General features: G+C 37.8%; 1 protein-coding gene across 1 annotated transcript in view; it reads left to right on the top strand.

The window, feature by feature from the left end:
* Positions 1-15,218, top strand: part of LOC128666914 (gastrula zinc finger protein XlCGF26.1-like) — a 55,839-nt gene extending 40,621 nt beyond the window's left edge. Inside the window, exon 4 of the mRNA XM_053721729.1 lies at positions 12,876-15,218. Coding sequence (XP_053577704.1) covers positions 12,876-14,653 — 1,778 coding nt within the window. The 3' untranslated portion in view covers positions 14,654-15,218. The remainder of the gene's footprint in view (positions 1-12,875) is intronic.
* The last annotated feature ends 2,528 nt before the right edge of the window (positions 15,219-17,746 follow it).

The raw sequence follows: 17,746 nt of genomic DNA, 5'->3' as shown, positions 1-17,746 counted from the left end.
CTTGTATCTCTTCTCATCTGATTGGCTCTCTAGCCCTCACCTTTGTATCTCTCACACTCTTCTGTTACCAATAAATTAGTAGAGCATACAGCCTTGTACCTTCATAGAGCAGGTAAAAACTACAAATCCCAGAAGTCTTTAGTGCACCTTAATGTCCTACATATTTCTCTCTTTACTTAATGCCACCAATAGTTCTGTTTCTTCCTATTTGGATTTTGGTTGCTTTGACTACACATCTGTGTGAGAAAAGGAGTGCTAAAGAGCTAAAATCTTTATGTGTTTAGTGAAGATATATAGATAGATAGATAGATAGATATAGATAGATATAGATAGATAGATATAGATAGATATAGATAGATAGATCTAGATAGATATATAGATATAGATAGATAGATATAGATAGATAGATATAGATAGATAGATAGATAGATATAGATAGATAGATATAGATAGATAGATATAGATAGATAGATATAGATAGATAGATATAGATAGATATAGATAGATAGATATAGATAGATAGATAGATAGATAGATATAGATAGATATATATATATAGATATATATATATATATATATATATATATCTCTGAAATAAGTCACCAGATAAAAAAAACAATAATGGTAAGCTTAATTGATATACAATATTGGTGATCTTAAATAATAAAACATAAGTCATAATCCAAAACGGCCAAAGATTGTGTTATAAGAATTGTTTAATATAAATAGAAAATTAAAAAAAAAATCATGAAAACTCTATGATAATGTTCCTCAAATGAGCCCATGTATAAAATATATAAACACAACAGGAATTAATATGATAATAGAAAATAAAACAAAAACTTTTAAAAATTGTATGTCCTGTCTGAATCGTAAAATAAAAAGGTTGGGTTTCATATCCCTTTATTTGCTGACATTATTATTTTAAAAGAACATTGAACTTGAAGTTTTATTCCCATAAAATGTTTTAATAAAAAAATGTGCAATGCTTCATTTTACCAGCTTTTTACTGTTTTTTTATTTTAAGTTTAAATTTTTTAATCTGAAAATTGTGGTATGTCCACTCCCTCCAGAGACACAGGTGTGCATTCCGTGGAATACAGAACACTGACATTCCTACATTCTGCACATTGATTGGTTGATACGTGCTGGAGATTATTTAAATCTGTCCCTGATTGGCCACGGTATAAAACATTCAAGGGGTGTGTTCAGGGACTAAACAAGAATGCATATTTTACAAACAAAATTATATTATTAAAGGATACTTTACAGATGTTAAACACTCTGCTTAGCAACTTTATCCAAATGAATGCACTCGGTGTTATTGAAAATAAAGCTTCTTTATTCAGTTAAATTTCTAATAAAAAAAAAAGTTTTTACTTATTTCATCTTCAAATATCACATTTTATTTACCCAATATATGTTATTTTTGCATATACATTAGACCAGTACATGCTCCCTAATGAAGGAGCTTTAGCTTTATATGATTATCACATGTCCAAGCAGCAGACAGCCCCTTCCAAAACGATGGAAAACCGGTCTGGTTTTAGTAATCTAGCAGTATGCTATTGTGCCCAAGCATGTGAGCTAGAGATGTAAAAATTTCTAGAAATTTTGAAGCCATGGGGGAAAAAAAAGAGCCTGTAATTACTTGGTCATCTAGAAAAGGAGCAATATTTTCCAGCCAGTGCTGAGGCTCTTACTACTGCTTCTCTCAGTTGTCCCTCCATGGTGCTACATGTCACCCTGCTCTGTCAGCACACCGGAATGCCACCTACACTAAGCAAGCTGAGCAGTGAGGTGCAGGAGGAAGATGTGACCAACTTGTGGGGAGAGTGGGTCTCTTAGTCTTCCTGCTCTTGGACCTGCAGTGGTGGAGTTACAAACACCTGCTCTAAACCAGACAGACAGAATCACAGGTGCACTTTGGAACTCTACCAATGAGGAGATGGTGGTGGTGTATATCAGCTGGGGCTGCTTGACCACTCTAAGCAGTAAGGTGCGGGATGAAGATATGACCAAATGGTGGGGTGACTGGTGCCCTTACGCCACATTCTCTTGGACCTGCAGTGGTGGAGTTATGTCCCCACAGAGGCAAAACCTACACCAGACAGACAGAACCACAGGTGTACTTCGGAATTATACCAATGAGAAGAGGGTGGTGTGTATCATCTGGGGCTGCTTGACCACTCTATCAATCCAAAGTATGATAATAAAGGTTGTCGAGTGGCAAGTCTACTGGCCTCACATCCAACCACTTAATCCACATTCAAACCCAGAGTCATGTCTCCTGTGATGTTATAATCAGTTGTAACTTTGTACGTGTTGCAAATCATCTGTTAATGTGTGTCGGATATCTCAATACTGTATCCTTGTATATTTTTTTAAAATATTTAACTATACAATATTTCAGTGACAAAACCAATACCCAAAGCCAACAAATTCAGTATGAATGTTATGCTGTATTTTTATTACTGCCTTCTGTGACTCTGTATGTGTGTTGGCTTCATGCATGTGCTACAAGCTGAGGATGTCATAGCATGTATGATACTTGAGCCAGACTCATTGCCAGCAGTTTGGTTTCAAACAAAGGAAATCGCATTTTAAGACTCATAAACTTGCAAGACATTGTAGACTGGGGAAGTAACCTGCATGAAACAAAATCACTGTGACAACCAGTGCGTTAATATGATTGGTTAGCATAACAAGTGTTCTAAGATCCCATCTTTGTTTCGGCACATTTACTTGCTAGCATGCATGCTCGCTCACAGTAGCTATGTGCGCACATGCACGTATAATTTGAATATGCTATCAGATTGGTTGTAGGGGTGATTTATCTTTTGTGGGTGCTCAGCCTATTTCCAAGGGTGTCCCTGCATCGTTGAATGACGTTAACATTTTTAGTTAAATATTTCCAAAATTTATATTCACTTGCTTAATCAATATCTGGGCATTGTACTGTTTATTACTGCAATACTACATTCTGATGCTTTTTAGTAGAATACATTGTCGGTTTAAGTGTTGAAATAAAGCCTTTAAATGTAATATATCAAGTTATATGGCGGCATTTACTGTGGGTTTGATTGTGAATTAAACTGCCTTTGCCAGAGGCTCCTGTCAGTTATTTTCTTATGCTGTCAGCTGTTCTTGAACATTTTGGTCATATTCCTGGTGCACAATCTCTGCATTCAATTGCAGGATATTACATCAACTGTGATTACATGTATTACTGCAAGGTATCATTCTGTTCACTTTTAACTCAACCTGTAATGTATTAAATCTGATCTTCTATAGGCTGCTGTGTCTCAAACAGAATGACAGTGGCAATGATGTTGCCTTGTCCACAGTGACCTTGTGCAGGAGCTGTGCATACTTACAGAATTCTACCTCGGTAGCACTCTGATATGACTCGCATAAGGGGGCCGATTTATGATGCTGGGAATGCAGCAGTTTCCACGCAAACCTTTAGGCTCGCCAGAAATGTAAGTTAAGAAGCAGCGGTCATAAGACCGCTGCTCCTTAACTCGGCCGCAACCTCTGAGGCGGCGGACAGCAATCCTCTCGATCGGATACCCACAAGCATTTCACTATAAATGCTTGTGCAATGATAAATGCCGACAGCATACGCTGTCTGCATTTATAATTGCACAAACCAGTGAATATAAATTTTGAAAATATTTAACTTAAATTGTCGACGTCATTCAACGTTGCAGGGACACCCTTGGAAATAGGCTGAGCACCCACAAAAGATAAATCACCCCCACAACCAATCTGATAGCATATTCAAATTATACGTGTCAGCCGTATAGAATCAGTCCAGGATTAGGCCCAATTGCTAGAGTGATAATTGACACACACGCTAACACATTGAGAAAAACCCAGGACGTGACCCGCTCAGGAAAGAAAAAGTTAGCATGCAGGAAAAAGAAATCCTGAGTATTCACAAATGATGCAGGACCATGGAAAACTGAATACTTGATGAGAAGATTGGAAAAACAATGTACTGTAGCTTTAAAGCAGGCAGAGGATAATCCGTTAGAGTGGTTAGGCAAAGCAATGGTCAGTATCACTTTAAAACAGGTAGAAGATATTCTGTTAGAGTGGTCAGGCAAAGCAGAGGTCAAAGACACTTTTAGCAGGTTTAAGGATATTCCAATAAAGTGGTCAGGCAAAGCAGAGGTCAAAGACACTGTAAGCAGGTTTGAGGATATTCCAATAGAGTGGTGAGGCAAAGCAGAGGTCAAAGTCACTTTCAGCAGGTTTGAGGATATTCCAAAAGAGTGGTCAAACAAAGCAGAGGTCGGTAACACTTTTAGACAGGCAGAAAACAAACTCACAAATGAAGCACGTAGCCAGGAAGCAGGAAGACGATCCAACGGGCATCGAGGAAAAGTCCAGCTGGAGATTTAAAGAGCCGTGTGACGTCATGGAGGTGTGTCAAAGAGAGACCACGTCACGTTACTAGGCAACATGATGCGGCAGAGGAAGAAGACAAGCCGTGGCGACACAGCAATGATTGGAATCATGACAGCACCTCCTCCTCAAAGACCCCTCCAGGGGATAGGACCGGGCTTGGAATGATGGGCCTTATGAAAAGCCTTGATCAAAGCAGGTGCATGAACCTGACGGGCTGGTTCCCAAGAACGGTCCGTGACAGGATAGCCTTTCCAGTGGATAAGATGGTACAAAATCTTGCCACAAAGTTTGGAATCTATTATATGACTGACTTCAAACTCAAGTTGTCCATCGACTAGAAGAGGTGGAGGATTGGTTTTTAGTTTGGAATATTTATTGTGGATGCTCGACTTAAGGAGAGAGATGTGGAATACCGGATGGACTTTGAGAGTCTTAGGTAGAGCTACATGTTAAGCATTGGAGCACACTTGACTCATGATACGGAAAGGACCGACATAGCGGGGACCCAGTTTAGTTGAAGGTTGTTTGAGATGAAAATGTCGTGTGGAAACCCAAACTTTCTCCACAACGGTATTTGGGGGCCTTTTTCCATTTGCGATCAGCATAGTATTTATATCTTTTAGAGGCTTTGGAGAGGAGAAGGCGGGTATATTCCGCCATTGACGATACAGTCTGCGAACAGAACGATCAGCAGTGGGTACTTCAGTGGATGAGGTGTTAAGAGGAAATATTCTAGGCTGGAATGAGTAAGCTGCTTTAAAGGGTGAGGTGTTCAGGGAAGCATTGTAGCGCGCATTATGAGCCAATTCAGCAAGAGGCAAGAAGTAGGTCCAATAAGAGTGGTGATTAGAGTGGTGATTATCTACATAATGTCTAAGATATGTTTCCAAGCACTGGTTGACCCTCTCAGTTTGGCCATTAGACTGTGGGTGATGAGATGTAGACAAAGAAATGGTAGTGCCAAATTGTTTACAAAGAGACCTCCAAAGCTGAGAAACAAACTGTACCCCTCTGTCAGAGACGATATTGGAAAATCATGCAATCTCACAACATGCTGAATAAAAAGTTTGGAAAGAGATTTGGCAGAGGGCAACCCAGACAAAGGAACAAAATGGGCAGATTTAGTGAATCTGTCGACTATGACCTAAACAGTATTGTTTCCGGCTGAGAGAGGGAGGTCAGGGATGAAATCCATGGACAAATGGGTCCAAGGCTGGTGAGGAATTGGTAGAGGTTGAAGCAAACCAGAAGGAAGATGATGTGGTGTCTTGTTAGATGCACATACAGTGCAAGCAGAAACATAATCCTTGGCATCTTGTTCTAAAGGGCGCCTTCAGACGTATTGCTTGAGTTTCCATGAAGTATTGCTGATCCCAGGATGTCCAGAAAGGAGATTGTCATGGTCCAATTGTAACAATTTAGAGCGGAGGCGCTCAGGAACAAAAAGTAGGCCAGCAGGAGGTTTGCAGTCGGAAGGGAGATTCTCTTGAGCAGCTTGTATATCTTGCAAAATAGAGACTGATAGTTGAGCTATGATATCATGAGGGTGGAGGATATTACCAGGTTCTTGAAGTAGAGAATTAGTGGATTGAAACAGTCTTGACAGAGCATCTGCTTTGATATTTTTCGTGCCGGGTATGTAGGATAGAACATAGTGGAAACGGGAAAAATATATAACGACCACCAAGCCTGACGGGTATTTAAGCGTTTGGCAGTCTGGAGGTAGAGAAGGTTCTTATGATCAGTAAGAATTGAGAAGGGCTGAGTAGTACCCTCTAACCAATGTCTCCATTTGTCCAAGGCCATTTTATAATAGTCAACAACTCTTTGTTGCCCACATAATAATTTAATTCAGAAGAGGTGAACTTCTTGGAGAAACCGACGGGATGACTCTTGAAAGACTCTGGAATACGTTGAGAAAGGACTGCACCTGCGGCTACTGAGCAAGCATCCACTTCCAGGATACACTGGAGTTCAGGATTAGGATGATGAAGAATGGGGGCAGAAGAAAAAGCCTTTTTAAGAGCTTCAAAAGCCTGAATAGCATCCGGAGACCACTCTTTGCAATTTTGTCCCTTTCTTGTTAGGGGAAGTAAGAGGTACCGTAATGATGGCAAAGCCTTTGATTAACTTCCTGTAATAACTGGCACCCCAGGAAACATTGGAGAGCTTTAAGGGAGTTGGGTCTAGGCCATTCGATAATGGCCGATAGTTTATTAGGATCCATTTCAAAGCCTGTCTTGGATATATTACGTATCCCAGGAGGGAACAGTATCCTGGTGATAAGAACATTTTTCAATCTTGGCAAAAAGATTATTATCTCTAAGTCGTTTAAGTACTTTCCTGACATGGGATACATGGTCTTGGTAAATTTGAGAAAAGATGAGGATATCATCAAGGTAGATAATTACAAAGATATTCAAATAATCTCGGAAAATTTCATTCACAAAGTGTTGGAACACTGCGGGGGCGTTGCAAAGCCCAAAAGGCATGACCAGGTATTCATAATGCCCAAAGTGAGTATTGAAAGCTGTCATCCATTCATCCCCTTTGCGCATTCGGAAGAGGTTGTATGCGCCTCGAAGAACCAATTTGGTAAAAATTGTAGCGCCTTGCAGGTAACTAAACAGTTCGGGGATAAGTGGTAGAGGATAGCTGTTTTTTACAGTAATCTGATTTAGACCTCTTTAATCTATACAGGGCCGAAGGCCTCCATCCTTTTTTTTTTCCACAAAAAAAGAAGCCAGCCCCCACTGGTGATAACGGTCTTATGAAACCTCTAGCCAGGTTGTCCTTGATATATTCCTCCAGGGCGAGGTTTTCGGGTCTGGATAGTGGATAGGTCTTTCCACGGGGCAAAGGAAGGCGTTTTTTGGAAAACACATCAAGAAAGTACAGATAGGAAGTCGGTAAGGAACTAGGAGATTCCATGGCATGTGCTATAGTGACAGGAGGTTTGGCAGGATAATGTAAACAGTTGTGAAAACATGTAGATCCCCAAGAAGTGAGTTCGCCTTGAGCCCAGTAAAATGTTGGGTTGTGTAACTGGAGCAAGGGTCGACCCAAAATTATGGGAAATTGAGGAGTCGGAATGATGTAAAAACTGATTCAGAGTGGAGAACTCCTACGGAAAACCGTAAAGGTTTAGTAGAATACTGAATGAGTCCAGAATCCAACGGATCACCGCTGACAGTGGAGACTTTGACCGAATAACCCTTAGAACGTAGAGGTATCTTCTGTGTGGATACAAAGGTAGAATCTATGAACACACCTCCAGCACCGGAATCAATAAGGCCTTGGGAATAGATCTTGCGGTCTCCTGGGTTCAGTTACGGGCACAAAGAGCTTGTTGTTGAGGGAAGAAAATTATAGTTGGCTTAACTCCCTCGAACAGGAGTTAAGCTCTGGCTTTTACTGGTCTTGTGGGGCATTCCCTCAATAAGTGTCAATTAAGGCCACAGTATAGACATATAGACCAAGTGAGCGTCTTCTCTGGCGTTCGGTCTTTGTTATTTTATGGTACCAACTTCCATAGGTTCCGTTTGATCTGAAGAGGAGGGAGAAGAGGATATTAGATTGGAGAAACGGGGTGCTAGACGGAAAGAAGGGACAAAGGCTTGCAAGTTCTCTCTCTTTCTTGTTGTCGTTCGCTATACCTTGCGTCAAGCCTGATACAAAGATTGATTAGATCCTCAAGTGATTCTAGGAGATCCAGAAATACAAGTTCGTCTTTGAGACGTTCAGAGAGCCCTTTACCAAATGCTGCTCTTAGGGCTCCCGGATTCCAAGAGGTCTCGGCCGCAAGAGTGTTGAATTCAATAGCATCCTGAGCCATCAACTGTGTTCCCTGACGTAGATCCAAAAGGCCGGCCTCAGCAGCCGAGGATCTCCCAGTCTTGTCAAAAACAGAAGAAAATATGGACAGGAAGGAATCCACATCTTGGAGAATAGGATCATTCTTTTCCAATAAAGAACATACCCAGGCCAGGGCTTTTCCTTTCATCAAAGAAATAAGAAATGTTATTCTAGAGGAAGGTGTAGTAAACAGCGCAGTGCTGTTACGAAAATGAAGGCGGCACTGATTCAAAAAACCAAGACAGTCCTCAGGATTGCCATCATATTTCAAACGAAAGAAAAGAGAGAGACTAAATAGCACTACTATCCGGTGTCCTTGAGATGCTCTATAATAATTGAGGCAGGTAATTAACCTTGCTATAATATTAGAGTTGGGTGCTGTGTACTTTTTTGTACTACAAAAGAGTGGTGTAACTAAATACTATATCCTGATTTCAACATTAGCAGTTAAAAAAGTTTGGCTTAAAGCCTAACAACATATTCAAAGCTTTGAATATGTTGTTAGGCTTTAAGCCAAACTTTTTTAACTGCTATTGTTGAAATCAGGATATAGTATTTAGTTACACCACTGAAACCTTAGCGTTACAATTACGGAAGGCGCACTGCCAAGTTATAAGTAAAAAGGTTGAAGTTAGGTGTATTACGTTTTAGAGGACATCAATATAGTTTAGCTCACTAGAAAACTACTATAGTGACTAGCCTACACCTAAGCATTATAGAACGGCTAGCAAGCCAAGTGTATGAATGTAAGGTGGACCGCCACATAAATGAAAATATTGAACTAACTATAAATATAAAGCTAACCGTAGTATATCTTACGATTATAGCAAGTTATGCTAATGGGATTTAACTAATAGTTGCTGACTTTGTGCAGCTCTTGGGCATTTGAGTACGAATGATGAATGAATGAGTGCATTATTAAATTAAAAGATTAATTGTACTAAAGTTCTAGCTAATAGCAGCACAATTGCTGATATCAGTGCAAGATATCCATAGCATTGAAATACTTGATATTGTTGGCACCAAGCACCAGGGAATATGCGCTAAATACCCTCAGAGAAACATAGCCTAACAATCGGAATAATCCGAATACAAATTGACATTGTGTTAATCTGCATAACGCAGAGTATAAAATACTGGGGGATAAACAACAAATACCTCCATAAAAACATAGACCAATAATCTGGATACAATTCACACTGTGTGGACTTGTATAACGCTATGTTCTAATAGTAACATTTGTATCAACGTTGAAAATTGCATACAGCCCTATAATAGCTATATATTTATGTTAAATAACGGAAAATTACATAGCTAATACTATTAGGGCATACCTTTTAGTTATGCAAATTCAATAGGTTATCTTATCTGTATTAAGAACTTAGCCAAATTAACCCTTCGAAATGGGAGGTATATAACAAGCTCACGATAGCAACTATATGTCCAGAAAGTGATAATTCAACAGTATCACAATAACTAGTGCTATGCATTAATAATATCACTGCTTTAGCAGCATTAATATCAAAGAACCAAAAGCACATGCCCGAGAAGCATATACAATTATATTTATAGGTACTATACTGCAAAATAAATTTATTTTCAAAAGATTTTTGAGACCATGAATAACTACAATATTTGAACCAGGAAATAGTACCATTATTTTCACAAGCATTATATATCACATACAGCAGTAGCTATAACTAGGAGACATCCAGGGAACCAGGAATACCCCTAATCATAAGCCTGGAGATAACTCTCCTTACAGACAGCTACGTTTAGCATCTATATCCTCTTGATATTATCCTCCTCAACATTAAGTGTTTTTAATTCACATATGTTTATGTTTGTTTTGTGGAATCTTTTTTAACAATCCTAATAAAGGTTATATTTTATTTTTACGGCATAGACCGTCCCCCCTTTTGGCACTAGAGGTTCTAAATTTAAAGCCACATCACCACGAGATGTGAGTGCTAATAAGTGTACACGCTTCAATCCTTGTATTGAATCAACCCCTCTTTTGTTGCCATCATATTTGTCGGGAAGGGGTATCCTGGGGCTTACATGCCCTTGAGGAAGGACAGCTGTTATGGTAGGAGTGGAAGAAGCTAGTGAGGTAGGGTTAGTTTGTATTGGGGTAGCCAAACTTTGTAGCAAAGCAGCAATTTGATCCAATTTGGAATCCAGGGATTGTAAATGTGTAGCATGAGATCCCAATCATTGTCCCTGGTGGGTCATGGCTCTGGGTAGCTCAGTGGGGTCCATGTTCTGTCAGCCGTAAAGAATCAGTCCAGGATTAGGCCCAATTGCTAGAGTGATAATTGACACACGCTAACACACTGAGAAAAACCCAGGATGGGACCAACTCAGGAAAGAAAAAGTTAGTATGCAGGATAACGAAAACCTGAGTACTCACAAATGATGCAGGACCACGGAAAACTGAATACTTGATGAGAAGTTTTGAAAAACAATGTACTGTAGCTTTAAAGCGGGGAGAGGATAATCCGTTAGAATGGTCAGGCAAAGCAGAGGTCTGTAACACTTCATAGCAGGCAGAGGATAATCCGTGGTCAGGCAAAGCAATGGTCAGTATCACTTTAAAACAGGTAGAGTGGTCAGGCAAAGCAGAGGTCAAAGTTACTTTCAGCAGGTTTGAGGATATTCCAATAGAGTGGTCAGGCAAAGCAGAGGTCGGTAACACTTTTAGACACAACAAAAAAAGATATTCCAAAATCATAAATCAGGAGAGTATGAGCAAGTTAAAACGTCCATTTTATTGGAAAATCTTAAAAAGAATGAAAGGGCACAGCAAACAGATTGCAGCTGACGCGTTTCCTGCCTTAACAGGACTTCATCAGAGCTGTCAGACAGGTGAAGTTGCAAGCATTAAATTGCAGGTGCGGTTGCTCACCAAAACCAATGATTGGCCAGATACACTAGTATCTCTCAGTATATTCAAATTATGGTGAAACACACACACCTGCAATTTCAGATGTATAACGCTGCTGCAATAACACATATAAAAAAATACCTCAAAAACAACTACACACTAAAAAATGTTGAATTATGTACATACATACCTAAAATCTTGGGAAAGAAATTCATATATACTTAAATCACATACAAGACCGGGTCATTAACTTTTAGTGTGTTACCAACTATGATGTTAAATAGCAAATTGAGTTTCGATTCTATAAGTAATACTATCATAGGCGCTTAAACATAGTAGTGTATAAAAGATAAATGCACTTGATAATTATGAATTACCCTTACATAGTGCACTTAATACATTTCGTTAGATCCTTAATTCCAATTGCCAAATAGGAAAAGTACTTGAAGTTGTAATACTAAATTGAATAATATAGAAAATTTAGCTCCGGTCTATAAACAGTTTAACATCACTGCTTTTATTAATACCTATAGGATTTCCTGTTTGGAGAGTGTAAATAAAAAAAACTTATTTTATATCAAGAGCCAAATATCTATCACCTCCTCTCACATTTAGCATCACTTGTTCTATACCTTGAAATTTAGAGTGAAGAACCCCCAACATGTTTGGCAAAATGTTTTGCCACTGGAATTTTAGGAACCTCTGCTTCTAATGACAGCAGATGCTCTCTAATTCTATCTTTTAAAAATCTTGAAGTGAGTCCTACTTATTGAAAATTGCAACAACCACAAGTTATGAAAAAATGACATATGTTGAATTGCAATTAATTCTATTTCTAATTTTATACACTTTGCCTGTATTAGTGGATGTGAACGTGCCACCAGTTGAAGCATAATTACAACTTTTACAGGGTCTGCCTCCACATTTGTAAAAATCTGCCTTCTGTAAAAGCCAGTTATCAGTATTAGTTTCTTTTTTAGTTGAAATATTTGTTGCACTTTTAGACTGGCAGAAAACAAACTCACAAATGAAGCACATAGCCAGGAAGCAGGAAGGCAATCCAACGAGCATCGAGGAAAAGTCCCGTCAAAGATTTAAAGAGCCGTGTGACGTCATGGAGGTGTGTCTAAGAGAGACTGCGTCACGTTACTAGGCAACGTGACGTGGCAGAGGAAGAAGACAGATCCGAGAGCTGTGGCGACACAGCAATGATCCGAATCATGACAATACGTGCATGTGCGCACATAGCTACTGAGTGGGCAGGCTACTGTGAACGAGCGTGTGGATATGATCGGGATGATTGACACCCCTTGCTAGTGAATGTGCAGGGGGCGGCATTGCACAAGCATTTCACTAGAAATGCTTGTGCAATGATAAATGCAGACAGCATATGCTGTCAGCATTTATTGATGTGCGGCAGACATGATCCGCTACAGCGAATCGTGTCTGCCAGCACAATGTTAAATCGGCCCCAATGAGTCCAACAGATGGCTTTGAGAAGTTTGCAATTTAAGATCAAAAATATGATTAACAGAGAAAAAATTCAAAATAAGTTATTTCTTCTTTGTTGAATTTGCATCATACTTTTACATGATCTAAAAAAAGATTTTGATCTCCTTTTAATTACTTTTAAAACATTTATTTTGCATGCAGATCTTTTGTAATATTGGGAATATGCATATGAAATTTACTCTAGGTATATATTTCTTTTTAACAGATTTATTGATTGCCATAAATGCATCTACCAGTGAGCGCAATCCACCTTATTTTGTGATGAAAGCTAACAGTATGTGTGTGGATTATCAAGAAGCAAATCATACTACAAATGATATAAAGAAATCAAATATAATTAAGGAAGAGGAATATCCAGACACTTATTTGGACCAGCACATCAATAAACAGACTGAGACAGAGGAAATAAATAAGAATTTCACAGCGATAAGGTCTAATTCATGTACATTTATTTGTTCTCAGTGTGGGAAATGTTTTAGTTACAACTCAAATTTTCTTAAGAATCAGACAATTGACCCAGATGACAAAACAATTGCGTGTCCAGAATGTAGGAAGTGTGACACCGGAAACTCTATATCAGAAAAAACGTTTTCATGCTTACAGTGTAAGAAATGTTTCTCTAAAAAATCGGACTTTATTCTACATAAGAGAAAAAAACACTCCAACAAAAAAACATATTCACGTTCGGAAAATGGGAAATTTGGTAAAAACTCAATGCATGTTGTAAATAAAAGATTGAATATCTCAGAAAAACACTTTGCAGGTTCAGATTATGGCAAACGTGATATTACAAAATCCCATTATAGTAATTATAATAGAATTCATGCTGGGTGTAAACCATTTGTATGCTCGGAATGTGGCAAATGTTTTAGCGATAAAAAAACTCTTATTAGGCATCACACCATACACACAGGAGAGAAACTTTTTACATGTGCTGTATGCGGGAAAGGATTTGCTAGTAACCCAGAGCTTGTTGTTCATAAGAGAATGCACACAGGAGAAAAGCCATATTCTTGCTCTGAATGTGGAAAACGTTTTAGTAGTAACTCAAATTGTGTTCGACATCAGTCTATGCACAGAGGAGAAAAAACATTTCCATGTTCTGAATGTGGGAAATGTTTTGCAAGAAATTCATATCTTTTACAGCATATTAGAGTTCACACTGGAGAGAAACCATATGCATGCCCTGAATGTAAAAAAAGCTTTGCCAGAAACGCAGATCTGTTCAAACATAGAAGAGTTCACAGAAGAGTTAAAAAATATGCTAAAAACTCCATGCATGTGTTGGATGAGGTATCGGAAAAAACATTTGCATGTTCGGATTGTGGGGAAAGTTTTAATCAAAATTCTGATCTTTTTAAACATAATGCAATTCATACAGGACAAAAAGTATTTGCATGCTCGGAATGTGGGAAATGTCTTAGTAGTAACTCAAGTCTTGTTAGACATCATACTTTGCACACAGGAGAAAAGCTATTTTCATGTTCTGTATGTGGGAAATGCTTTGCTAGTAATCGAGAGGTTGTTGTACATAAGAGAATGCACACAGGTGAAAAACCATACTCTTGCTCCAAATGCGGAAAATGTTTTAGTAAAAACTCAAATCTTGTCCGACATCAGGCCATACACACCGGTGAAAAACCATTCCCATGTTCCGAATGCGGGAAATGTTTTGCTAGAAATTCATATCTTGTACAACATCTTAGGACTCACACTGGAGAGAAACCATATACTTGTTCTGAATGTGAGAAATGTTTTACCAGAACCTCAGATCTTTTTCACCATAGAAGAGTCCACCACACAGGAGAAAAACCATATGAGTGTTCTGAATGTGAGAAATCTTTTGGCAGAAAATCGGATCTTTTTCAACACAGAAGAGTTCACACAGGAGAAAAACCATTTGCGTGTTCTGTGTGTGGCAAAGGATTTAGTCGAAAATCATTACTGGTCATGCACAGTAGAAGACATGTAAGAGAAAAGTAATTATCTTGAAGCTGCAAACTAATAATGTAATCAATGTTTTGGTAGTGATTCAGGCCATGCAAATGTAGAGACATTAAAATGTTATTCATAAGAGAGAAAACCCCAGTATTTTAATGAATTCATTATTTATTTTATTTAATGATACAGATAGATTATACATTTTTTTATATATTTTTAAACCTGTTTCCAATTTACTTATCAATTTTGCTTCATTCTCTTGGTAAATTTTATTGAAGAAGCAGCAATGCACTTCTGGGAGCTAGATGAACACATTTGTAGGCATATAAGTCCAGTTACCAATTAGGCTCAGGAGCTCGGTGCTAGTTGCTATCTAGATATGATTTTCAACAAAAGCTACCAAGAGAATGAAGCAAATTAAATAATATAAGTAAATTGGAATGTTGTTTAAAATTGCAAGCTTTATCTGAATAATGAAAGAAAAGTTTTGGATATCATGTTCCTTTTAATTTTAAAATGTAATACATTTTGAAATGTCATCTTTTGGATGCAACAAATTAAAATTACTTTATTGTTCCTTTCAAATAAAAAATTTACATAATCATTTTCAATGTTTTTGAAAACAGGAAATATTTTGGTTAAAAAAAATAAATCTTGAAATAAATTGGGAAATCTTCTGTATATTCTAAAAGAATATAAATATTTGCATGCAAATCTGAGTTTTTGGGCATCAAGCATTGTACCATGAAAGGCAATATTCTAATGTTTAGCCATGAGTAATATTTTGGAAGTTCACAGAAAAGAAACATTTTTGTGTTTGAAATGTGACAAATATTATATTTTGAATTCAGTTTTCTAAACTGAATAAAATCAAGACAAAAAAAGCGTTGAGTGTATGTAATTTCTTTGGTAAATCATTTTAAACTTAACTTTTAAGTTTAAATTTTCTTTAATCTTTGATATGTTTTACCAATATATTATTTTACTACTTATTACAATATATATCAATATATGGCTTAGATTTAAAGCAAAAATGAAAGAGTTAGTTACTGCATCTGGTCAAAAGGGTTATTAAGCCCAGGAACCACGTCAAGGTCTCTTTGCTCCTGGGTCCCTAACTACAGCCAAACAATGCAAGCTTTCAGTCAAACAAACTGGAAACCACACAAGGGTTCACACAGAAATGGACTGCACTCTCAAACTGGACTTGGTACACATCCTATGACCCTTCAAAAAGTTTGAGAGTGCAGTCAATTTCCCTGTTATATATATATATATATATATATATATATATATATGTATATATAAATATACCAGCTCAAAAGGTTATAAATTTCCTCAAGTAAAATGATTCCTGAGCTTTAAATACTGTTAGGTCACCTTAGTGCATGGAGTCCTCAAATAAATTATTGAAAATATTAAAGAAAATGTCTAGATGGACTTATCCAGCACATACATACATCCACCACAGAAATTGAAAAAGGTACTGGTGTGCATGTAATCACGAGGAGCCCAAATTCTCAGCAAAACAGAAAAATATTTATTAAGCATAATTATTTAAACATAATTAATGCAGCATAAGATTCTATACATACTACTGACAGATATTGAGCCTTTGTTAAAGGTTACTGGTATAAAAGTCCAGAAGTATACCACATATATTTGACACAGTGGTTATATTGTCCACAAGAAGTATAAAGAAGTAAGCTTGTGTCCAGCAAATGTTCAAATGGATAAACAAGGCAGTTTGTTGGTCAAGCAAAGCAAAGATTGATTAGTTATGCAGGGTAATCCTTTAGCAAACATAACGGAACGTGTACACACATAACAGTCCTGCGTCAGGTGTTAGTAAAGCACAGTAATAGAAGCAGAAAGTAAAATTCCTCCTAGAGTGCACATTCAAGACCAGGTTCAAAAGGCATATGAAGCCCACAGCTCACCGGACCATATAATCGTTATAATAACATAGTAAATAGTAGATGAGGTTGAAAAAAGTCCATCGAGTTCAACCTATATAAATCTAAAATCTATACAAAAAGCTCCAGTTAAGCTTAAATAATCCCACTAAAAGGTGACCCATTTAATACAAGCAATCATATCCATGAATTTTGTTTATAGACAGAAATGTATCCAAATTATTTTTAAATGTATCTAGGGTATTGGCATTCACTTTCTCCTTTGGTAATGAGTTCCAAAGTTTTATTGCTCTTACAGTGAAAAAATGTTTCCATTGCAGGAGATTAAATCTCCATTCCACAGTCCTCCCAGAGCTGCCGCTCCGTCTTAACACTCACCGGATTCAGACAGGTATGTAATTGAAAAGTTCTCTGTTCATACGGCTTGTTACAAAGTTCACCGTTTACTGCAAAGGCACTTCAATGCTGAAAATGGACACTTGTTGTACTTCTTTCAGGGTGACAAAAGTTACCAGACTCCATTGTCGTCTACATGCAGGCGTAACACGCCACCTTTCAAACAGGGGCGTGACTTACAGCGCTTCACACGTTTCACCCTTCTCATTAGTCTAGGGCTTTCTCAAGCGTCATACTTAATTGACAATGCAGGCAGGCTTTATATCGTCTGTAAATAGACACAGTGAAATGGACCAATCGGATTGCTTATATGTCAAAAATGCTCATACAAAATCACAGACAGGAAATTCATAACAGAAAATTCTACTTATGTACAAGTTAGTCTTACGTAACATTAAGTAATTATATTAAAGGGACATTAAACACTTTGAGGTGGTAACATAAAATGATAAATCATATATATAGAAAAAACTATGCAATATACTTTCATTATTTAGTTTGTCACCTTTTCCTGTAATTCCATTCTAAAATTGTGAGCTTTTAAGTTCTTGTTAGAAATGGAAGTTCAGAACACTGTTATATTCCACCCAGCCATTGGTTGCACACACTAGTGACCTATTTATAACTGTCCCTAATTGGCCACAGCAGAGAAGGTAACCTAAGTTACAACATGGCAGCTTCTATTGTTTTATAGACACTAAAACTTAACACCCCTAGATTTAGAGTTCTGCGTTAGCCGTCAAAACCAGCGTTAGGGGCTCCTAACGCTGGTTTTGGCCGCCCGCTGGTATTTAGAGTCAGTCAGGAAAGGGTCTAACGCTCA

This window comes from Bombina bombina, chromosome 7, assembly GCF_027579735.1.
Source record: "Bombina bombina isolate aBomBom1 chromosome 7, aBomBom1.pri, whole genome shotgun sequence".
Lineage (NCBI taxonomy): Eukaryota > Metazoa > Chordata > Amphibia > Anura > Bombinatoridae > Bombina > Bombina bombina.
This window is presented reverse-complemented; position numbering and strand designations above follow the sequence as displayed.